The sequence below is a fragment of the Poecilia reticulata genome, linkage group LG4 (assembly GCF_000633615.1).
Source record: "Poecilia reticulata strain Guanapo linkage group LG4, Guppy_female_1.0+MT, whole genome shotgun sequence".
Taxonomy (NCBI): domain Eukaryota; kingdom Metazoa; phylum Chordata; class Actinopteri; order Cyprinodontiformes; family Poeciliidae; genus Poecilia; species Poecilia reticulata.
Genome location: NC_024334.1, coordinates 9,860,588 through 9,885,437, shown reverse-complemented (window position 1 = coordinate 9,885,437; position 24,850 = coordinate 9,860,588). Strand labels below are relative to the sequence as shown.

At 38.8% G+C, this 24,850-nt stretch overlaps 2 protein-coding genes across 9 annotated transcripts in view; one reads left to right on the top strand and one right to left on the bottom strand.

The window, feature by feature from the left end:
- c6h1orf226 (chromosome 6 C1orf226 homolog) overlaps nt 1–7,253 on the top strand; it is a 28,331-nt gene extending 21,078 nt beyond the window's left edge. The window contains exon 5 of the mRNA XM_017304262.1: nt 1,430–7,253. Coding sequence (XP_017159751.1) covers nt 1,430–2,069 — 640 coding nt within the window. The 3' untranslated portion in view covers nt 2,070–7,253. The remainder of the gene's footprint in view (nt 1–1,429) is intronic.
- A 6,630-nt stretch (nt 7,254–13,883) lies between these two features.
- On the bottom strand, nt 13,884–24,268 carry eef1db (eukaryotic translation elongation factor 1 delta b (guanine nucleotide exchange protein)). 8 transcript variants are annotated; one of them, XM_008406687.1, is made up of 11 exons: nt 24,065–24,145; nt 21,545–21,602; nt 18,938–20,208; nt 18,441–18,558; nt 17,980–18,051; nt 16,953–17,015; nt 16,612–16,705; nt 15,495–15,607; nt 15,221–15,427; nt 14,926–15,120; nt 13,884–14,002 (listed from the first exon to the last, which is right to left on the bottom strand). In XM_008406687.1, the coding sequence occupies exons 3-11, from the start codon at nt 20,206–20,208 to the stop codon at nt 13,964–13,966; spliced, it is 2,172 nt and encodes a 723-aa protein (XP_008404909.1). In that variant the 5' UTR covers nt 21,545–21,602; nt 24,065–24,145; the 3' UTR covers nt 13,884–13,963. The 8 variants fall into 8 exon arrangements, with proteins under 8 accessions (XP_008404909.1, XP_017160011.1, XP_008404907.1 ...); XM_017304522.1 differs by having other exon boundaries at nt 21,545–21,572; nt 24,065–24,142; XM_008406685.2 differs by lacking the exon at nt 21,545–21,602 and having other exon boundaries at nt 24,065–24,268.
- Nucleotides 24,269–24,850: the final 582 nt, after the last annotated feature.

The following is a 24,850-nucleotide window of genomic DNA, read 5'->3' as shown; positions in this document are numbered from 1 at the left end:
TTTCCCTACAGCATGCCGAGAGTAAAATGTACAGTGCAAACTTTGGTTTAAAACTTTGTCAAAGTAGATGGAAAATGTCTCCGTGGCTGGAACAAGCTGGTCAGGAGAAAATGTCACCGCAGAAGCCGTCATTTTAACTGTGGTGATAAATGAGCACAATCATCAGCTTCTGACTGTTCTAGCCCCTCTCTCACACATTTACTTGAAAATGAATCGTTATTAGCCCCACTAGGTTAAACCCTCTCAGCAGAGAAGAAGCGGAAAAGAATTCTTCTAAGAGTTCTATTTAGAAAAAATAGAACACTTAAAGACCAAATTTTTAATTCCACTTTAATTAGTATATTTTTGTTTTTAAAAAAAAGTTTCGTAACAGTTTGTTTCTTTGTGTTTTATTCATTCCAATGTTCAGTTTATTCCACAACTCAAATTGTCCAAATGCAGCAGTTCCTTTTTCTGTTGACAGATGAAATGACACAAGCATGTCTTTTTAATGGTGACGAACAGAGCTGCTGCAAATGATGTGTGGCGGCAGCAGCATCTTCCTCTTTGTTGTCCTGATATTGACTGCGTGACGGAGGACTCGTGTCGTTGATGAAAGCAGAGGGTGTGCTGCTCTCGCTGTTCTCCTCCAGAACGGTTTGTAGGTGACGTCTCGAGACGGTGGAGAGGAGCCACTCCCTCAAACCTAGCAAGAAACGTCCAGCAGCAGAACCAGATCCGGGACGGTCGGGATGAGCAGCCATGTGCTGCGACCAGCTGGTGGCTGGTCGAGAAATGACTTGCAGTGATAACACAAAAGCATAAGGAAGGGAGTTTTTACTATGGAAAAGGAACAGAGAGAGTGCAAAGAAAATGGTTGGAAAATTTGGTTTAAAAAATGTGTACATGGAGAGCGCTAATCGACTTCATGTTGTTAAGGTTTGCAGGTGTCTGAACCTTCAACTCCTGTGAGATTTAATTTAGTTTGCTGAATACTCTGGGCTTTGATTATCTGTGATACTAATCATCAGAATGTTGGTCTAAAGTGAAAGCAGTCGGTTTGTTCCAACTCCTCCATCACGCAACATGCTGTCATTTGCAGGCAGAAGGAGGTTTGAAGTCTTAATCGTAGGCCAGGATCTGTGTTTTCAGTCAGCTGCACTGAGGCAGCATGAAAGCTTTAAATGGTTGTAATTCAGTGTAAAGGTAAAAGGAATGATGGTTTTATTAAGGCATGATGGTGGTGTTTATCCTATTCTCACATTTTCCATATTTTTTAGAGGCTTCAGGCCTACAGGAAAGAGTAAAAGAGGGCACCAAATTAAAACCTTTACTGGATATTCTACAGCAGTAAATAATTTTATTGTATTTTAACAGTTTCAGCTTTTGTAGTAAAACCTGGTCCATTAGCTCCTGGGATTAATCCCTTCCTCCCTCTCCTCTTTTCCAGCCAAATGTTTGACTCCTTTCCTCGTCTCGACCCACCGCCGCCAACAGGAAAGAAGCGCGTCCCTCGAGCTCTGAAGACGACCCAGGACATGATGATCTCCTCTGACCCCGTGGTCGCCTCGCCAGAGCCGGCAGATTCTCCCCCCTTCCTGCCCTCCCCTGACGAAACATCTCAGGGCCCCAAAGAGGAGAGGAAGAGTGAGGAAAAGCTACCAGGAGGCAGTGAGGAGCAGGAGGAGAGGTCGACAGAAATGACAGGGCGGCCCAGTCCGGTGGAGAACAAAGCCGATTCAGAGACAGAGGAGACCAAATCCACAACTGATGAAGTCAAAGAAGGGGAGGAGGAAAAAGGGAGCTCAGAAGGAGATGAGGAGGAACGTCGGCACCAGCTTCAGCTCTCTGTGCCAGACCTCATCAACAAGAATCCTCCTCTGGAGTCCCGAGCCAAACCCTGCGACGTCTGGCAGAGGGCGTCCTCGCCAGACTCCCGGCTCGCCTCCTCTCCGATTTTGGGCAAGGCATCCTGCCGCATCAGCCTGGGGGAGGAGGTCCTGCTTGGTAACGGCGCCCCCTGCAGTAAAGACTCAGGAGGAGGCACTGAGGAGGCAGAGCCTCACCCAGACCTGCTGTCCTTTGAGTAACTCAAATTTTTACCGTGGCTTTTAAATGTATCACCCGCCCTGCATTAGTTTAGGACAAAGGGAAGAGTTGCTTTTCAGAAGCAAGGCAGGCTTGATGACCTGCTGCTTTCCAAACTTTATATCAGCTTTTGAAACAGTTTTGTCACTGGTTTGAGGTCCGTCAGACTACATAAAATATATATTTATGCATAAAAATACACAGGAAAAGGCTGGCTGTTTGCCATCATTTCTGGCTCATGATGCAAAAATAACAGAAAAAAAACAAGGGCCTTTATTTTATTGCAGTTTCAGTTTTAAAAATAATAAAGTAAAATAAAACAATGATCATATTCAATTAATTTTTTTGTATCTTTGGCCTTTAAAAGTTTCCTGTCTGCTTTAACAATTTAATGACAACCTGATTATGTATTAATGAATGTATTTAGTGTGGTGACATTGCCTTTAAATGGGTTAAAGACTTATAGATAAGAACAAAACCTTAAAATCCTTGAAAACCACACAATTTTTTATGCATAAAAGGGTGAATTTTTTTAAGTGTGTTACTAAGCTGCTGCATTAAAGCCAGTTAAAAACTGCAAAAAGTATATATGTTAAATAGAAATATATATTTTACATTTTGTAATTTTAAACTACATGGTAAAGGTTGTTTTATTTTCCTGTGCAGTTGTTTATAGCAGTCTGGAAAAGATGCTCAGAAAAACCAAACAGGAAGTGAGAATTAAAGGCTTAAAAGAATGTGTTTGAGATTGAGAAGGTAGGGTGAATATCACTGTCACAGCAGGACTTCAACCTCCAGTTTATATAAAACAGTTGTTTCTGAATCCAAGTTTTTTAACTCCACTTCAGGATGATTTAACTCTCCAAAAGAAGCTTTTTGTGTGAGTTATGTGCGGAAGTTGGCTTTTCTCAGAAATTGATCAGTGACACAGAATTAGTTATTTTCAAAACTTGTGCAAATCAAGATGCCCATTTTTTCCTGCAGCGGGGGTGTCCAAAGTGTTGCCTGTGGGCCATTTTGAGACCCTCGGAATGATTGTGTGCAGCCCATGTCCACTGTTGAACAATGACACAAATTATGACTTTTTTTTTTTTTTTTAGACAAAGACAATAGAAAAAAAAAAAAATCAAGCCAAAATTTTAAGAAATTATAAACCTTTTCTTGAGCAGGGCAAACTTGCATTTGATTTCTTTGTTTTCAGTAAAATATTGTGTGTTTGTTTTAATGCTAAGCAGGTAACATTTTCTAATTTCACAATAAAACCTTTTGTCTTTTTGCCTGTAAAAACCTTCTGATATTTTCAACCAGGCGCTTTTGGTCCACATGGAAAACATTTTGGACACCGCAGCTCTAATGGATCCAGCACTGAGAGGAATTTTAATCAAAAATTGTTGTGTTTTGTTCCTTGATTCTGCCACAAACCAGACTGAATACGCAAAGTTCTATAGAAATCTCACTCATCATTTAAAAACAGTATTAAATCACCAACGCCCTAATCTGTAAAATATAACATAACATAAATAAGATGACTATTTTTAGGACCAAAACAAATTTGACACGTTTGACCGTATCAGCTAAAATATGCTGCCATACTGGAACTAAAGGCCAAGGAATGAGCGTATATTGAAGTAATTACCGGTCTGTGCAGCCAGGATGTGCAAAAACAGGTTGTTCCACATATTAGATGGAGCGACTAAACATCTGTTCAGATTATAAATCTGTTTTCTTCCTTCCACACCCAATAAATTAATGAGCCACTAATACTTTAATGCGAAACGGATCAGCCTGGTGTGCTTCTCTCCAGAAACAAACAAAGAAAGGTTGTTTCCCTGCTCGGACCTGAGAATGTGCGTGACTTCATATTCCATCACCCTACAGATGGAGACGGAACTGAAAGACGTCTGAATGGAGAGTTTTTAGAAAAGTGATGAGGGGTTTCTGAGTTAAAGAGAGGGCAAGGTAATGAGCTGTCAACAGGAAGGGATGAAAGAGGCGTCTTTTTTTATTCAAGCGGATCCTAAAGTGACAGACCAAAGATGGAAATTAACAGCTCAGCCAGACAGGTTGTTTTATCACTTTTTTTTTTTTTTTTTTACTTGTCAGAGGAGGAAAAAAGCAATAACAGGGGGGAGTATTTTTTTTTTCGTTGTTGCTTAAAAAGATGAAAGCCAAAGTGTGAACATTTCAACTATTTCTTTGTAGATGACGTCCGTGTTTTTATTCTTCAAAAGACAGATGCTGACTCAGGTGCTTGTTACACGTAAGCTGTCATTGAGAGAAATTATTAAGCCTTAATTCACACCTGTTTGTCAAAGCAGGCAAATCGGGGTCTGGTTGCCGTGGTTACTTTAACACAAATCAGGCACTAAGAAGTAGAAACCTGTAATTTTCTAACCTTGCATTCTGAAGATGTTCTGCAGATTTCTGCATCGGGGTTTTGAGGCATGTTTGTATAACACTCTGGATATATTTCTGGGGTTTTTGGGGGGTTTTTTAGCAGAGAACTAAAGTGTAGAATACCATGGATTTCCCAGAAGAAGCTGAGACCAAAAGCAGCACCAGCTGAGAATGAGAGGAATGTGTAGCTCGTACTTGTGAGGAAAAAAGCAAGCTTTGTCTCAGTTTTTTTTTTTCTTTTTTTTTTCTGAATGTGTCTGAGGCACTGAACTGTGTAAGCAAGCAGCTGAGGCCTCCTCCTCCTCTGCGGTTCTGAATCATGTTCCTTTTTTTTTTCAGGGAAATTACTCAGAGCTGCAGATGTTTGAGTAGAAAGCACTCCAAAAAAAGAGAGATATTTTTATACATATCTAAAAAAAAAGAGCTTTAAAGTTACGGGGAACTGAGCCTTTGGATATGCAGATACCATATCCAGGTTTCTGACCATTACCTGTAGGGATGCACTACATGCACAAGTCTTAATAAGTACCTTATTTTTTAATTGCAGAATAAGACAAACTTTCTTGTAATATTTGAAGTGGTTTTGATCTGTAGTTTCTAGGCTTCTGAAGGTTTTCCTAAAAATAATTATTTGAACTTTTACTTCTTTTTCAGTCGACATTAGCCTATTAACCATAACTGATGCAGACTGAACAAGGCTGCTAACCCAGTGGTGTGTTGACAGGGCTTTCTCTTACCAGAGGCCTGCCATAAATACAAAATTGCTTCCTATCATTTAACTGAATTTAAAACTTACATCCATTTTGGTTGTCATTGATCTTTTTATTTTTTTTCAATCGTTTTTTGTCTTCAACTTCGCCTTCTTCCGCTTTGGATTATACATGACACCAACAGCTAAGATATATCCAATTAGAGTGATTTTTCATGTTATCAAGTTGGATGCCTTCGTGGTAACATCCAGTCAGTATCTCCACCTCACAGTGAGTCTGTCTGCTTAGTCATATCTATTTTAGCTATGTGGAAAAACCTCATTGTGGGGAGTAGCTAACCAGTTAAATCTGGTTTGCATCACAAGCTCCATCCTGAAGGTTAAGGGAAGTATAAAGTCACCCAGGGTTTCAGTGCATTGTTGATAGTTATACAATTTACTATTAGTATGTTTAGAATCTGCATAAGAATGAAAAAATATTGAGTATGGAGATACATCTTTCCATACTTAGATGTTTTTTATTTGTAATAAATGTAAGAACGACAATAATGGCTGCACCATTTCAAGATCAGAAGTTGACTCTTTCATTATGTTGACATATGAAAGTATTTTTTAATAATAATAACATGAACCTTCCCAAACTTTCATGGGTTTGCATTTCACAGTTATTGCAGTTATATGACATACTTCTGTTGCTTTAAATACCTGGAACACGTTGATACTAAACCTCAAACACTTAACAAAATAATCCAAATCAGATACATAGACCTTAGAAGTCTTGACACATTTGAACAGATTCATATGGACAAGGATGATAGTTTAGAAACATAAATTGTGTAGAAACCTTTTTACTGCCTCACCCCCCGGGCCGATTAGGGGATTCAACTTGCACATCTATTATTTTTTTAGCCTCAAAATGCACAAAACACTGCCATAGACAAGGAAGAGAAACTGATTAGAATGAAAATGATTAGAGTGAAAGAGCAAAAACAAATGAATTCCTGGAGAGGCCTTTTTGAAGGCAAGAAATTACAAGAAAGTTTGTAAGCAAAATGTTGAAACATAAGCAAAGATTAGTTAATTTTTCAAATAATAGCTGGATAATGTACATAATGAACATATTCACAGCAACAGAACATCTATAAAAACGTGATAAGCAGAATACTAAAGTGTTTGTGAATTCTCTGAGTAGAAATTAGAGAYGGAGCCCGAAGCCTGATTTTAGTGAGAGTTTATTTACATTTTTTTTTTAAAAAGTACCTTTTCTGGGACGCTTGCATTTCCTCTTCTTGACTTTAAAAAACATTTTAAACATTGAGCTACGTTTAAAACATGTAAGAGTCCGTATTTAAAAAAATAATCAAGTTCGTTATAATATCACAAGATTGCTGTTATGCTTGATTCTCTTTTTATGAAATTACCAAAATTGATTGTCTGACGTTTGTGTTGCAGTATGTTTTTATGCCCATTTGGATCTGAAAAAAATATATATTTCTTGTGATTTTCTTGTCTAATTTAAGATGACTTTAGCACAAATAACACRCTAACATAATCAACTAAAGATGAGGGCAAAATGACACTATGTAGCTGTTTAGAARGTAGTAAATTCTTTGAAGACGTCAAGCATTCTGCATTTTGTTTTAGTCTGTAAACCACTAACTTTATCTTTTTTGTTGAAGGAACAGTAATGTACAATTTTTACCAAAAGTTTCTTTTCCTAACAACAAATGAAGGAGTTACAGAATGTAGTTTTTATTTAGCTATTTACTTTATGTTTATGTTGAAATGTTATGTTTTTGTCTCTGCAAAGCTAATCTGCATAATTCCAGTTTTTATTGATGAATGAAGGATGCTCGGTGTAACACATGGACTTTTTAATACCAAGGGACTGTTGAATGTCTAAAGGAAGCTTCAGATGTTTTATCTTTAAACTCTTGCTAATTAAGTAATATTTTTATCAAGCAAAAGATGAAACTGAATGATTTCCACCTTGTATTTTCCTACTATACTTGTTATGAAGAGGAGACGTAATAATTTCCTACAATCACTGTAATCTTATAAATTTTGATTTAACCATGAAGTCATTGTCTAATCTGATTGTGTCCTTTTTAACATCAAATTTTTTTTTCCCTCATATTTTTTTAAATCCTATTCAGTTCACTTAGAAAAACAAAGGAGTGCAAAACGATAAAATGGTTTCCATGACCTGATTGCAAAAGTATCTACATCCTTAAACAAAAGCTTTATCGAAGCACCTTTTGATTTCATTTTATCTTTGATTCTTTCTGAGTTCTGCCATTATTTACAGTAAATCTGATCAACCAGAAATAAAGCTCAGCCGTCCAAGATAACAATTCTCTCCAGACATTTATTTTGTACAGTCATCTCCCTTCTCACGCCATGAAACAGCCAGTAGCTGTGCTGCATTTCTAATACTTACCCAGATGTCACACCGAACTGCAACCAGGTCGCAGAACAGATAGTTTTATGTGATGCTCATAAAATATCACACGATCTCAAAAACAGACCAGAAACTGTCATTATCGGTCAGCATGTCCAAGAGCGAAAGACTTTATTTACTTAATAAACTTCAACTTTTATCTTACCACTCTTTACTCCTCTGAGGCCTTCACTCTCCCCAACTTCTCTAATTTGTCTTTGAGCTCTAGGTTTTGTTTTTTTGTTTTTTCAGGTTCTTGAATTGTTCCTATCCTGAACGTCCTCTTTTTGGTTTCGATACCTGGTTTATTAATGATCACCCGTTTATCGTGGAAGTTTTTTTCTTCTGTTCCCCACCCCTCTCACTGGTGCCTCCTATTTTGATCGGGGAGCCTCTAACCGATACTCTGCACAGACACTCTTGTACACTATTCCCGTCACTTATTAAAGCATTCCATGCCCATTTTGCCTGCCAGCATCTTGCACCCAGATGTTGGGCTCTGTTGGTGCTCAACAGAGCTGCTTAACCAGAGGAAAGGTTTTTGACTGACCTGCTCAGAATCTTCTACAGAATGCTGTGAAGAAACTGCTCTCATATTTTGACAAAAGTACAGATCTTGTGCAAGGTTGGTTAATATTGCCATAAATATGAGAATCCGATACTTAAAGACTCAATGCTAAAAAAAAAACCTGAATTTAAAAGTAGTAGTTTCAAATGTAGGTACTTATGCAACTGGGTTATTGCAATTTTTTTCACTTGCTAAGTGAAATTGTGACAATTGTCACATACTAGGGAAAGGTTTTGTAACAATTTATTATGATCTCATTTATGTCACCAAAATCTGTAATTTTAGGAACATCAACTCCGCTTGCACATTTCCTGTTATGACCAAGTAGCTCTGTGCTCCAGACTCTGCCCGTCTTTAACACAGATAGCTCCTTGTCTGATGCGTCTCCATTTTGTTTCTGTTTTTTTTATTTTCAAACTCGAGAAAGAGATTCAGAAACTGACAGTGTCCTGATGTTTAATTCATCTGTTTGTCCTAATTCGTGGAAATCCCACTCTTCCTCTTGGCACATGTCGCTGGCCCTCTTACTCTGCCGAAATGAGTTTGAAGCCCTACGGGGGTGTGAAGAAGGGATGGAGATGATTGCAAGATGAGAAGCTTTATTTACCTCCCTGCAACATTAGAGCTGTAAACAACCAATCAGGTCTTGTCTCTTGTTTAATGACTCAAACATGATGCAAATATTGATTCTCTACAAAGGAATCTGGGCCTCTATGCATAATGAATATCAAGTACTGGCTGAAAAGCCGACGTTTATACAACTTTGTTTGTCTTGAAATTATTTTCCGGGATAATTCATACAAACAAGAGCTCTGCAGTACAAACAGGAAGCACCAATGTTCATTGCGAATTAAAAGTTTTCATGCACAATAACTATTTGTAAATCCCAAAATGTTGAAAGTTTCAACAGGAGTTGACAAAAAAAAAACATTTTAAGATTCAGCAAATGCAGATGTAAATCATAAGGTGATTGTTGTTTTTCCTTTTTAATTCTTGTGCTAAATGGTTAGTCGGTGGGAATTTTATGCTGTTGGGTATTTTAAAAACATCACAGCAGTTCAGCCTTTCAGAAAATCAAACTCATCTCTTCGGATATGTTCTGATGCACGAGAGCTACGAGTGAAGCCGTTGCTACATGAAATTTAACACTAACTAATCCTTGACATTTAATCTGGTGTCCAAAACAAACTAACCCCSACTATRGGTTTGCAGGCCCACTCTATTCTCACTTGGGTTCCATCGTGTGAATAAATTTTGATCCTGTAGTTGTATTACTGAAGAAAACAAGGGGACGGATAAGTGGTTTTTCATCTATCTCACAGCAATCTCGACCTGCATGTCTGCCAGCACATTAATCAATGCCAGTTGGCAGGATTGAGTTGTTATCAGGTTTATTGATCTGCGTGGGGAGAACTTGCTGCTCCATGTTTCTGTCTGTTTGTACGGACAGATTAAGAGTCAACCCAAAGTCACTCAGTTGTCCACAGCAAATCCCTAAAAAAAACATTGACAACCAGCAAAGAAAACCTGAATCTAATCAGCTGTTACCACTTATCAACAAAAACAGTTCCACACGACATGCCTATGAAGTGCTTCAGTTTTTTTCCAGTGGACTAATCTATTGATTGAAAAAGAAAAAAAAAAAGAAATGAGCAGCTAAAAAAAATCTTCCACCAGATTAAAACTGTCAAACTTTGAATATATCCATACTTTCTGCTKAAGGACTTCATATCTTTGAATTATTAGAAGTGAAAGTTCCTTTAGAGTGTAAATCATGTTTTTCCAAATATTTTACATCAACCTATTTTTTATTTTTTTTTATTCCCAATTGATTCTGATTTAGAAATGATCCTGTAGTTTTACACAGTGCCTCTGCATTGTGAGGGCTGCTTATCCTCCCAGCAGCAGCAGCAGCAGGAGGGGTCATCAGGAATGAATCCACTCACTGGRTCAGTGTCATTCCCCATGCATTAGAATCAATAAACTCTCAGAATCAGCTTTTTGAATGCACATTTTGAAGCTTTTATAACTCATTTAGTCTTCTGTGTTAAGTTTGCTTCCCTTTTTATGATKTCTATGCACCTATTCTAGCCAAAATGTATTCTATTACTGTATTTTGTTACCTGGAGCAAGTGAGTGCTTGCCTAATATTTTTTTATCTTTCCACAGTAATTTATTCCTTTTGTATYGTCAATTTGCAAATAATTTTTCTTAAACTAAGCCAAGCCCGCCCTCTTGTGGCTATTTTTGGTATACATAGTTAACAATGATTTTCAGAAACTCATGTCTTGTAGGATCCTTTGAGGAATTTTGCTGTTCTGCAGWTTCTTTACCATCTTGATTACTTATGTAATTTGCTATGTTTTGAGGTTGTTTTGTTTGCAAATTGCAATAATCCTGATTATTTTCATCACCACGTACGTGCACTGATTGATTTGATAGATGTGCTGGGTAGGGTTTTTGATTTAGTTTGACATTTAACATTCCTTGTGTGTAATTTAAAGGATTTTAGCCAAATTTTGAACATTTATCCATAGATTTACAGGAAGAGACAGGAATCCCAGTCTCTTGGTCGGTATGTAGAGTAAGATTTATTGGGGGGGAAAAAAAAAAGATAGAAATTAGATGGAAGAAGAGTCTGGATTCAAATCCAGACCAAAAAAGATTAGAATAATTGAAAGTCTGGCAAGAGAACAAAAATGTGACAACAGCCAACGACAGCAAGTTGGAAAACACCCAACAAAAGAGACAAACAGGCAAATAGTAGTCAGTGTCCTCAGTTTTAAGTCAGTAAACACTCAATGGTGAATAAAGTGAACCGATTAAAGCAGCACCGATTAAATAAAGATTTTTTTTTTTTTTTACAACCTAAAAAAAATACATTACTTAGATGGTCGTATTTTATGGCGCTGTTTTGTGGCTTCGCTTTTGTACAGTGAGGCTGCTGAACAGCAGTCAGTATTAATCTCAAAGGTAGAACTGCTTCTTATACTGTTGGAAATAAGAGTTTGAACMAAAAATACATTTGATACAATTCTGTTTGAATTTTAGGAAAATACACCTAACATAACATAGACACACTGATWTTCATGTGAGAATTGGTGGAACAAAAATGCATTCATTCAGATCTAGTTGAGGTGCAGGAATCCTCGCATCCACATCTCTGCCCACACTTCATTTTCCTCTGCTCTACCTGTTCTTTGTCTGAAGATGGATGACGTCAATAACAACGATTGCTTCTCTCTCTAACAACCAAAGTGCTCAGTTGGCTCTCGCTTTGGCATATTTTGTGTACTTGACTGTGATGATGGGCTGCACAGTGGCGCAGTTGGTAGAGCTGTTGCCTTGCAGCAAGAAGGTTCTGGGTTCGATTCCCGGCCTGGGGTCTTTCTGCATGGAGTTTGCATGTTCTCCCTGTGCATGCGTGGGTTTTCTCCAGGTACTCCGGTTTCCTCCCACAGTCCAAAAACATGACTGTCAGGTTAATTGGCCTCTCCAAATTCTCCCTAGGTGTGTGTGTGTGTGTGCGTGTGTGTGTGTGTGTGTGCATGGTTGTGTGTCTCTGTGTTGCCCTGTGACAGACTGGCGACCTGTCCAGGGTGACCCCGCCTCTCGCCAGGAACGTTAGCYGGAGATAGGCACCAGCAACCCTCCCGACCTCACTAAGGGACAAGGGTGTAAGAAAATGGATGGATGGATGGACTGTGATGATCTACCTCCATCTTGTTCTCACCTCCAGGTTCTTGCTGCTGTCAGCGATCTGCTTCTGACTTTCAGAGACCTGAAACTGTCTTCTTTATGGGAACACGTGCCGTAGTCAATAAACCTCCTCTGAATAAGAATGAATTTAGAATGAAGGAAAAATTTGGCAGGCAGTCTGTTAACTGAAGGGACATTAGTCTATAAAGGCTTCAATATCCTTAAAACCAAGTGGTTTTATTTCCTCTGAAGGAAGGTCAGAGAGATTTGAATGATTGCTTCATATGGTTTCCTCTTATCCATAAATTCTTCATGGGAGAAGAAAACATGCAAATCAGGGGTCTTATAAAATATATTACCCCCAAATGGATGAATAGACATTCTTAATAACTCTTGTTTYGTGGCTATATGTGTAATCTCTTTCTCCTCAATCCTGTGAAACTTGAGTTAAAGCCTGCTTCAGCATATCCATGCAGTTCCATATTTCACCAGCAGGTGTCAAACTCAGCTTCCAGTGTTTCGTGTTCCTCCAGCTCAGAGGCACACCTTTCCACAGGAAAACGCGGATTGCATTCTTCTGCTGCTGAGTAGTCAAGCTCAAGAGATTTTGTCAGAATATTAATATAGCAACGCATTTTCTGCTTTAACAAGAGCAGCATAGCAGTAGACAGAAGTGTGCTCAAGCTTTTTGTTTATTTAAGACATGACAGGTTAATTTTCAGCAGATGTACAGCCTCTGCAGAAACTGGATTGGCTCATGTTACCACATATATAGATGAGATGCAGAACTGGGATGAGCAGAGGGTCTGCAGCTCCCCACAGTGCAGAGACGCCTCCTGTGGTGGACATGCTGACCAAGATGCTCCAGAAGCTTTGAGATGCCAGTTTGTGATCCTTGAATGGAAAATACATTTTCTGCTGATGCTTTTAGACTCATTCACCTCAAAATCAAGAGAAATGCATGAAGCATTTAGCTAGAATGTGTAGCGTTTCCTACAGTGGAGGGCCAGAGCAGCAGAGGGTAGCAACAGGAGCCAGTAAGACTTCCTGGAGAGTCATAAAGCAGCTCATCAGGCCTCAATGACCCAACCTGTTTATAACTTGACTAAAAGCTGCAGTTCCTTCTACAATTCAGGTACTTTTCCCCAAAGTGTCTCCTGTAAGTCAGTCATGTGTCTACTTTTCATTCTAGGTGTGTTTATAAGTAATGAATAACTACCGTTTCAATGTTTCAGTGAAAAGCAGTAACCTCATGCAGCGAAAGGCAGACAGCAGAGGTGAGTGTCAAACTTGTAAAATAAAACCAGGATGTCAAAATCATGGGATTGTTGCAATTTAAATCACACAAATTTTCTAATATTTAAACCTGAAAACATGACAAAGCACTTTTGTTATTTTGTTCATAAATGATGGTGCCAGAGGCTTTTCATTTTGACGCTTTGGCATGAATATTTGCTTTTGAGAAATGAACCATCTGTAAGTTTAGTTTCAGATGATTCATCTCTCCTATACTCTGTAGCCCATAAGTAAAAGTTAAAGTAAACCTAAACTAATTTTATTCCTTCAAATTTTCTTCAATTAAACGCATGTGGCAACAAAAAAACAAGGATTCTATAAATTAAGTTTTATTGTCTTTCTGAACCGTTAACCACTGATGACATGGTGCATTCATGAGTGTTTTCAGTTGATCAGTTCGAATAAGAATAAAATTTACCAAAACAGTTTGAGGAAACAGGTTATATAAAGAATTAAACATAATTTCTGAAGATTGATGTAACAAAGATTATAGTTGGAAAAAGTAACTGATTTCAATATTCAAACATTGTTCTAACAATCAAGTGTAAATCATTGTAGCTGGCAGTGTAAACCCAGGTTACTCAGAGTAGCAGGATCGTACTTTTAGTATTCAGTTTAAATAGTTGACATTAGATTGGAGTGCTGCTCACATACGCTATAACGGAATATTAGTTGTTGATTTGCTTACATTATCATAACACAATAACGTCAGTGCAAGAATTGCTTTATTGTCAACCGTTGTCACAATCGGCAGAGAAACGGGGAGTGATGAAGAGCTGCTGCTGAATCAGATTTTGTTGAAAGCTGCTACATCCACACTCTGAACCTGAAACCAGCAGGAAAGGAAAGAAGAAAAAAATCAGTGAACTGTAGAGATTGCTCATAGATAAACTTGATATTTTGGCCACATGATGGCAGCACTGGACTAATACAGCTGATTGTATTGACTTGCATCAAATTTCCACTAATAGCTAAACAGTGTTAATTACAGAATCTACTGAGAGGATGAAGCTGACTCATTTACTATTAAAGTAAAACACCATACCATAACTAACAATTCAGTTCAGTAGAAAAGTAGATTTTTCTTACAATCAACTCATGAAAAACCAAATTGAATATTAGAGCTAAAATTAAGGTTTACATTTTAAGGTTAAAATTATTTTCAGGCTCTGGGATGGGTGCATTGATCTTGAAACATCCATGTATTACGCCTATTGACAAAACAAATTGTAAACTGATGACATTTACAGCTAATCTCAGCTATATTTCTGGAAACCCTTATGCAATATATTTAAGAACCTTGTCTGCAAACATGGGACCAATCAAAACTGTAAACTTAATAAAAATGTGGAAGTTTGCTCTTTGTGTCATCCACGACTCAAAATGCAAAAATAATTTGGTCACAAAAACCTATTAAACTTTGTTTACAGTAACGTTTACTGCAGCTCATCATTCTGCTCAGTCATGTTGGACAAAGATTTGTGAAGAAAGATTCATTGGTGCCCATTTCAACTCTGACAACCCAACAGAAATATACAGAAAACATTGAATTATTTTAAACTACAGGTGTTAAATATTCTAACTGAAAATTAATATGGTAAAATMTCCCCAAATGAAAGGCTTAATTTCATGTGATAGGGTTAGCCTTTAAATGGATAGAGGGTCACCATTACCTGGCCCTGAGACCTGTTCAGAAAGTAAGCTGACCCGAAACACGGTACTGATAACTAAATAAATCCATGTACTTACATAGTCTTCAAACTTGGTGATCTCTTCCTCCAACAAATCTGTTCCCACCTTGTCATCCTCCACCACGCATGCGATCTGGAGCTTCTTGATGCCGTAACCCACAGGAACCAGTTTGGACGTTCCCCATAGCAGGCCGTCTGCCTGCACCGAGCGCACACACTCCTCCAGCTTCGCCATGTCTGTCTCATCGTCCCACTACGGCAAGCAGGAAAGAACAAAGTTAAACAGAACATGAAGTTGGCCTGTGTTTTATAAATAAAGAGCATTTTAGGGTGGGAAGTTTAGAAAATCTTACAGGCTTAACATCTAGTAATATTGAGGACTTGGCGATGATAGCAGGTTTTTTTGCCTTCTTCTCTGCATATTCCTTCAATCTCTGCTCTTTAAGTTTCTCCGCTTCTTCGTCTTCGTCACTACCGAACAGGTCGATATCGTCTTCATCGTCGTCGTCTTCTTCCTCCTGTTTAACTGGGGCACTGGCCTTCTGCTGGACAGCAGTGCCCTGGAGAAATTAAGTGAGAACTTGCACGTTTTGATGACAGATCACCAAATGGTCAGCATCCACTCACATTTGTGAAGGGGACGGAGGCAGCAGGAGCCGGGGTCACTGATGCTGGACGTTTCTCAAGAACAGCAACTCGACATTCCAGTTTGGAGAGCGCTGCTCGTAGGTTGTCTACCACTGAAAACAGGATCCCAGTTATGGAATTATGCAAATATAATCTAGATGATGTTAAGTGTATAATGAAAAAAATGTAAGAAAAAAAAAGCACAATCAACATATCCTTTCTTTGCACTGACAAACATCAGATATTCACTATAAATAAAAAGGGATGTTAAAATCATAAACATCATGCAGAAATGAAACATTATTCATCACTCTTATTACCAAGGTTTTGCAAAATACGTCAAACACTTGTGTTCTAGTTAAATTAGTTCCTATGCCAAAAGAAAAGTTATATTGCTTGTCATTTAGCTTTTAAAAGAACCAGACTGTCAAACCCAAAGTTGAGGTTCAGTACTCAATTACTATAAATGTGGTTAAAATCCAAACTTTTCCAGACTGAACTTTCATTTTTTTCGTGGTTAGGGAGGCGGAAATCTGGATAAAAGTGTTTCAGAATATACAACTAAGACTTCAAAAAAAAAACGTAAAAATACAAAGAATTACACTACATTAAATACGTGACATCTAAATCGGTCTGTAATTTGTGATACTTTTATTTTTGTGAAACATTGTAAAAGGAATTTTAATGTTTTTATTATTTTATTCTAAACCAGTTTTAGAACTACAGGTTCTGTTTAAAATCCTGATCTAATTAAGGTTAAGAGGCCACAAAAACTCTTAAAAGCGGCTTTCTTAAAAACTTTTTATTTATTAACAAGAACATTTCTGAAGAAATTTAAACAGAGCCTTCCAAAGTGTGCTCGTCGGTTGGATATATAAATATATATATTTTGTCATTTGTGGTAAATATATTATGAAATGACCAAGTCTTCAGATTCTAAAATATATGGCTGATCTTCTTTTAAAGAACACATTTTCTGTAAAAGAAATTTGCTTTCATTGTGACGACTCAAAACCTAATTCAGCATAAAGCCTAGAGCTATACAAGTAGCAACATAAAAAGTTCCAAGCATTAAAGACAAGAAACTGCAAACTGATGACGGTGGATGACAACCAACCTTTGTATAAACTCTGGTTCTCCAATTCGAGGCTTTTGATGCGAGAAATGATTTCTCCCTGATCACCTGCACCGCTGTTGCTGCTGCCAGAGTTCTGCAGAGGTACATTAAAAAAACAATTCAAACAAAAGTTATTCAACATGACGGCCTCTTTAGCAAAACAAAGACTGGAGAGAAACAGGGTCTGTATGGAAACAGACAGAAAAACAACAGGTGCTACCACTTTGCAAGTCATTGACAAACTGAATTTGAAATCAGATTGATCACATTTTGCTTGCTCAGACTACCTGCTGAGAGCAGCAGCAGATGCTTCCAGCGACATGCAAGACTCAGAAACTTACAGGATGAGACAGTTGGGTCAGGGAAGCTTGGGAAGACCCTTTGTTACTCAGCGTATTCTTCAGCTTGGAGGAGGGGAGTGCAGGGTGGAACAAGGAAAGAAATCAGGGCATGGAAATGGCAATGAGGCAGAGGGAAGTTGCATGAGCTACATAAAAAAAACAGAACAATGAGGAGAGGGAGTCTAAAAGCAAAGGAAAACCAAGCTTCAAGTTGGAATTAAAGAAAATAGTTCATGCAGGGAACAGAGAAATCCAAATCCTATGCTTTCAAATCTGCTCAGACGGTAATCAGATGGTCATCAAAAATGTTAAAAATAAGTTTATTTGGAGCACAGTTTGATCCTTTTCAGGCCAGTTTTGCAGTAACAGTCTGGCTGAATGAGATATGCTGCTGCAGAATCCTCAGCAGATTGTTTTCAAACAACAAAATGACTGAAAAGTTGCTCTTCTGCAAAACTCTGCCATGTAAAGGCTTGGAGTTGGAAGTGTTGCTTTCTTGGTTACAGCCGGCAGTCAGATGACCATGAACTTTCCCTTAGTAATGCAGCCAACAGCCAAGCCTCCTGGGAACTCCTGAAAACGCTTCATGAGTCAAATCCAATCTGTCCTTCAGAGGCAGTAAGCTCTGCACATTTCCTCTCGTCATCCGGGTATTTTCTCATCTGCTCTCTTTCTGTATTCAACTCCAAACATTTTGTTTGTTTTTCATCAATTTGAAACTGGAAACAATACATATTATGGTTACTGATTGATTCGCTCCAATTTTCTTTTGAATGTAGTTATTGTACTGGCAGCTTGATGTAGGACATGTTAAACCTTCACAAGTAGCAAAGAAGTTAAAGTTGGACATACAGCTAAAACAGTTCCATGAATGCGTTTTACTCTTAAATTTGATAAATAGAAATACGGGAGCACAGTTTACCATTGACAACAAACAACAAGGCTGGTTTGTTTGTTTCATTCAAAGTGATGACCGCCAAGGCAGATCGGTTCAATGTTTTAGTTTAGGAATTGTCTCAGTTCTTACCCCGGCTAGAGATTTCTGGATGTTCTCCCGAGCTCGAGCAATGTCCTGCAGGATGGCATTGGCTCCAATATCCTACAATGAAAACAAGGAAATATTTGACAATCTTTTTCTATGAAAAGACCTGAGCTGACTGTGCACTTTTAAAGCCAGTTTCACGATGAAAGTGCCACTTTAAAATTTAATGCTTCTGCACCAATTGTCTTCATCTCAACACGCATCTTAAAATAAAAGCAAATCTGCCCCATCTTTACACACTGCTTCTTCACAACCTCATCGACTTTTTCTGTACTCACGAGTTTTGCGTTATAATGATTTAGCCATGAATTTAATTGTAAACGTTGTGCAACACCCAATCACCATTTTATAATGACTGCACGCTAGAATTATAGCTTTAGGACGTATGACATGTTGGAAAGACAGAAAGTTGATTCAAAAAAACCTAAATAGTCTGGGTGGATTACCTGTATGTTTTGCGATGAGCCGTTCGTTCGCTCATAAAAGCGTCTTTCCGCCTCATCATAACGAGGCTTCTCAAACCATATCTTCTCCTGAGCCAAGAAGTCCACTGAGCTCATTTTTCTAAGAAAAAGAAGAAAAAAAAAAGGAATGTAGGGAAAAAATGTCAGGGGATAAGAAAATTAACTTCTACATTAAACTTATGATTTAGAATGCATCAAGTATGAACTCAAACATTTTATATTGCTTCCATACAACCAGACACCCCAAGTACAACTCTACAAATGCTGAAAGGAATATGGTGGGAGGAAAAACAATTTTGGTCAAACTCAGGAAAAGAAAGAATAAAACAATTAGAAATGAATACATGATCTAGAAGGAATGAAAGGAACAAGGTGAAAGAAGAAAAAAAGAATTTGAAAGGAGGGAAAATTATAATGAAAAGTAATGAACGATGAACTGAAACATCTGGAGCGGTTCCATTCCCCCGGTTTGGTCATACTTGTCCCTTTTAGGCGTCTTGGAGGACGCTGATGACTTTTCTGCCTCCGGCCTCCGATTCTTCTTCGCCGCGCAGACTTTATCCAAACCACAGCTTTGAAAACGGTTCTCTGCAGCATCGTACCGCCACTTGTCCAGCCACACCGGCTCGCTGTCCGGGTGAAGGAAGAAGCACACTCCGGAAGGTTCTTCAGTCTCAAGGGACTCGGCTGGCTCTTCTTCCTCCTGAATCGGGTGAAGGGCATGAAAGACTTCTGCTTTACACTGCAGGATCAGTGGTTTCTCTTCCTCTGCCATGTCCTCACTGTCCTCCTCCTCTTCCTCTTCCTCTTCCATAAGGCTTTGAGGGTGGTCACTTCCTCTGGTGGTGGGGGTGCAGATTTGCCTCTTGGAAGAATTGTTAGCATACAGGTTCTGGTAAAAGGCTGCTTCGGCACGATCGTACGCAGGTTTGTCGAGCCACACTTCCCTCAGCAGCTCGACTGGAATGCGCGGCAGCCCGTTAATCGATTGTCGAGGAGCCGGCGTACCAGCTGCCTGTTGGACAACAGGGGTTGCTGGAGTCGGGGCTTGAGACTGATACCCTTCATCGGGTGTTCTGGAGGCGCCAGAGCAGTTTGTCGGAGGTGAGAGGTCAAGGGAGTTAGGAGCTGATGGGGGAGCAGATCCCTCAACAAAGCGCCGCTCTGCTTGGTCGAAAGTCGTCTTATTGACCCATACTTTCTGCACTATGTGGTGGCAAGCCACCTGATCAACAGGGTGACAAGCCGGTCCAGAGGAAGATGGAACCACGGTGGATGGATTGCTTGAACGTTTCCCTGAGGACTGATGTGAACGGTTGGGCTTTGAGATCCGGTTAGCAGAGCTCACTAGCCAGCACTGGTAGAGGCTCTCAGCTTGTTCGTAGATGTTTCGTTCAAACCACACACTGCCACATTCCGACTGCAAGCCCATCAATGCAGCCGGTTGCTCAGGCGACTGGCTGGTGTGTTCGTCAGGCTTCTCTTTGTTTTTCACTTCATCCGTCTTTCCCTCATGGTGGCTCCCGGGATTAGATGAGCGTTTCTTGCGGCGACGGCTTTTCCCACTGCGCTTTCCGTTTCCATTCAAGCTACCACTCTCTGGAGAAGAAGAGGTTGTCTCTCCATTTCTCTGGCCTGGTTCCATCTTTTTCCTACAGCCCAGGTTGGTTTGATCCAACTGACTTTGGCTGGGAGGCTGATCATGCTCCGATTGGTCCTTAACAGAGCACTGGGAGATCTTCTTGGACATCTTAGGGCAATTGTAGGACAAAAAGAGAATAACAAGTACAAGCTTTTGGGTTAGTTACAAAGGCAGGAAGACAAAGAAGGGTTCATTTTTAGGCGACAGATCATTAATGGCATATTTTCCAATGTAACGGAAGTATACGCAAACTAGAGAGAATCCACAGGCAAGTCCTCAACAAAAAAAACAAGCAGCATGCAGACTAATGTGTTCATTTTGGGTATGAATTGTCAGATCAGAATTATGGCAGTAAGCAATCACAGAGCACTATAATAACTCATAGTTCAAAAAGTGGAGAGTTAACATGCAAAGGGTGACTACTCCTTCCCACATTGTCACCTTAAAACCACAAACGTCAGTGTATTTTAGTGAGATTTTTGGTTCCAGCATCATTCTGTGGAATTGCTTTTCTTCAGCAGTGAAAGAATCTGATCAGAGCTGATCAGCACAGCAATTAAGCTACAGAAAAAGAAAACCTAAAAATTAAAAATAAAAAGACTCTAGAAAAGTGGAAATTGAGGCAGGGGACCACCGCTAAATATACAGCCAGTAGAAGAGTTTATATCAGAAGACTGAACTTAGGTCCTTGGGGGCTAGTGTCCTGCAACTCTACACCATGTACTCAAGTTGTACAGTGTCCTGCTAATGACTCATTTGTTTGAACTGGGTTTGTCGTGGCAAAACAACATCTGAAAGTTGCAGGACAGCAGCACCCAGGACTTTACATTGTGAGAGCCGGTTTAGAAGTCATCACGGCCCAGTCAAAGTTTAAAACTTCATTCAATTTAGAATCAGTGGAAAGACTTCAAGATTAATGAATAAATCTCACTGAGCCTGAAAGCAGAAGAAAAACCTAAAATTGCAAAACTGGAAGAGACATTGCTGCTAATACTGGGGCAAAAGTTGGTTCTATTGGGGGAAAAAAACAAACACTTTCTTCTACTCATAATTCTGCACTATTTTAGTGGTTGGTCTATCACATAAAATCACAATAAAACACACAGGGCATGTGGTTAAAACATCACAAAATGTGGAAGGGTCCATAGGACCTGGACACTATTACAGTACACTGCATAAGGTTTAGAATTGCAAGCTATATCCACTTGCTGGTAATGTACAGGTTACTATATGAACAATGTAAATAGAGATAAAGAGCATCCAAAGGAAATCAATGTTCATGTAAGTTCATGTAATAAATTATATATTATGCAAGTCATGTTGTTTATAATACAAAATAAAAAAAGGCATTTACTCACTTACACAACATTAAAATGGAGCCAACAGTAATTCCCTTTTGGAAAGTTCAGGAGTTTCACATATGATTTTTATGTTCTTAACTCACCTTCCTCGGTAAAGTTGTAGCTGTCAAGCTATAAACAAAGTGAACCTCTGAACACGTTCTTTTCATCCAGTTAACCGCAAGCAAGTGAAAAAGAAATTTAACAATCACCACCTTGTAAATTTAATATATGGCATGCAAATGTGTAAAAAAATAAAATAAAATAAAGCTAAGGTCATGCTCAAGCCAAAATCTATTAGTTTCAGGCTATCCACATACACCATTCAGTTGAAAGAAAGTATTATTAGGGGTGTCTCGATATTGAGTTCATGAGAACGAGACAAGATATTATTACTTTCAAGAAAATTTCACACATCAAATTTATGCTGCACAGACTTTTATTGGGCATTTTTATAAATTTTTCCAAAAATACAAATTGATGTATTTTTCTGATTATTTGATTCTCTTCAAACCTTAAGAGAGTGCTTCAACTGTGCATGGTCTGCAATACAACATTTACCATTTTAAGTTGGACAAGCTGTGATTGTGATGTAGCTCGACGTACCCTAGACGTCCAGCCATCTGTCTTTTAAGCAATGCTTTCTACCTCCTTCGGCATCTGAACTTTCTAGTGCTTGCATATTGTTCAGGTCTTGATCGTCGCTCTCTCATGATTTATTCTTCATAACTCCCTACTGGTTAGTCCTCATTATAGTCAATATCATAAAATTTGAACATTGTGAGATCTTGTAGAAGATATCTGAAACTGTGTTCATTACAAAAAATCTAGTTCCAGGAATATATTTAGGATCATAATGTCTCGACTCAGGCTACAAATGTCATGTCCAGCTGTTTTTGCTTTTTTTGGTATTATTACTGTTTTAATCAGCAAACATTGCTTTATGTTTAGCAGCAGGTTTAGGGTGTAACAGAGTTTCAACAAACAGACAAGTGAATTTGGAATCGGCTGCAATTACTTACCAGTGCAAGACGAGTAATTCCTGTTTATGATCTGCCTACCTTGACTAATACTCTCCATTAGCATTTGTTTGATGTTATGTTAAAAGTGCATATATTAACATGACCAAGAAACAACACGTTATATTTGCACTTCACTTGTGTCACTGATTACCAAGAAGCAGCAATTGAGCATTTAAAAGATAAAAGGTGTGGAAAAAAGGGGGAATTTCAACACCTTATAAAGGTTGATATAAGACACATTTAATATTAATGTCCAGCTGGGTACACACGCTTTTCAGTAAATTAGAATAGAAATTTCAAATGTTAAATGCAGCGAGTCATTAAACACGATGATGCATTTCAAATGTTTATTTTGATGAATATGGCTTAGAGGTAATGAAAACCCAAAATTACATTTCTCAAAAACATAAATATGACTTTGGCCTACAAAAAAGGATGTCTGTGTACAGTATAAATATGCAATACTTTGTCAGAGATCCTTTTCCATGAATAGCTTCACCAATGTAGCATGACAGAGGCAATCAGCATGTGGAACTGCTGATGAATAAAGGAAGCCTGTTGGCCTTCAACTTATCTATATCTTTGGCCTGTTTTCCTCTTGACAATTCTATATCAATTCCCCGTGGGATTTGGGTAAAATGCTGACAAATTAAACAGTCAGCAGTCATTATTGATCATGGTCAATAAATCAGTAGTATGGGCAGGTGCTAACCCTTGCTGTTACATGAAATCAGCATCTTGATTATCAACAACACACAAAATCCTCTAAAACACTGGGTATGTCCTGATGGGTAGGTGGGTATGTCCTGAATACATCTATGTGTGCTAATTATTGACATGCTGACTCCAACTGCAGTAGACATCTTATGAATCTTCCCAAAATACTTAAATCAGTTCTCCTTTCCATCCCCATCAAGGCCATCACTGCTCCTAGGGCACATTCTTCCTTCCACTAAACTTAACATTAATGATCTTGGCAATAATGTTAAGAGTGATAATGACCATCTCTTACTCAAATACAATTTGTAAAATTTAAGTTTTCAGAGAAACTGAATTTTGGTTTTTCAGTAGCTCTAAGCCATATTTTTTAGTGAAAGCTCAACATTGCGCTTTGACCTGAATTACACCCATTCCGATACACATGTAACGTGTTTTATAAACTTAAACACATATGTATCTACAAAACGAGGCTCTTTACTGCTGCAGTAAAGAGCCTCATCAGGGCTATCATCATATAAAAGTGCGTCTTGCTAACCTGAACATTAGCCATATTTTTTTTTGTTTTTTTTGAGCATCAAGTCGATGTGAACACTGATGATTAATGGTAATTGTCTCCCACTCGAACAATAATTCAAGTCATAAAACATACCCTTTTTCTCATGTCAATGCCGACATTTGGAGAAGAACATAAAACTGGACCAGCGGCCATTCACGCCGGTACTCGGAAGGCGTGCCAGCTAGCAACCTGCTAGCCTCGGCTAACATCAGTTTCGATAACCGACTATTCTTCCCCGTAAATACCCAGAAATGTCCAGTTAACAAGTTCTGACAGCATTCCCCACACTGGAACCCTGTCTGTCAGTCAGCGTCATCGTTACTTACTGCTGTGGTTTTGTCTTTTTTTCGGTGTAGCCGCAGGCCGGTGGGTAAAACGCGTGTTCCTCCAGCCGAGTGAGTGACAACGGGAAGGAAGAAGAGGAGGAAGAAGCAAAGAGCAGCAGCGTTTGTGTGAAATTGGAGGAAGGGGGAGGTAGGTTTGTGAATCATTGATATCTCCACATGCTCAGGTTGAATTGATGCCATAAACAACTACTGACACCAGGGACGCCGCCGGGAATTTTAGGGGCATTAATTTCGCTATTGCCAGGGGCCCTAAAATATTTATTCTATTTAAAAGTTGTTTTTCCTTTTTTATGGGATCCCCTTGACTGTCCTGCCCCCCCAAATATGGCGCCCCTGACAGATTATTAAAAGTATTGAGTAGTTAAGTTAAATTATTAGACAGTATTTTTCAACTGATAAATCACTTAATATCAGAGATTTCCAACCTGGGGGGACTGCCTTAGGGCCTGGCAAGAAAGTTTGAGTGTTGGGCTGGAAAAAGGCTGTCATCATATTCAGAACTTATTAAAAGTAATATATACTGGAATATATTTATGGAATTACAATTATCTATCCATCCACTGCGTGCTACCTCCAGCAATCATTGGATGAGAGGCGCCCAGTGACGGACAATTTGCCAGTCCACCACAGGACAACTCAGAGACACACAATCTTATAAACACAAGCATGCATTTTATTGAGAACTTTATAGCCACCAATTAACCTACCAGTTATGGACTGAGGGGGGGAGAGAGAGTACCTGAAGAAAACCCATGGAGGATGCAC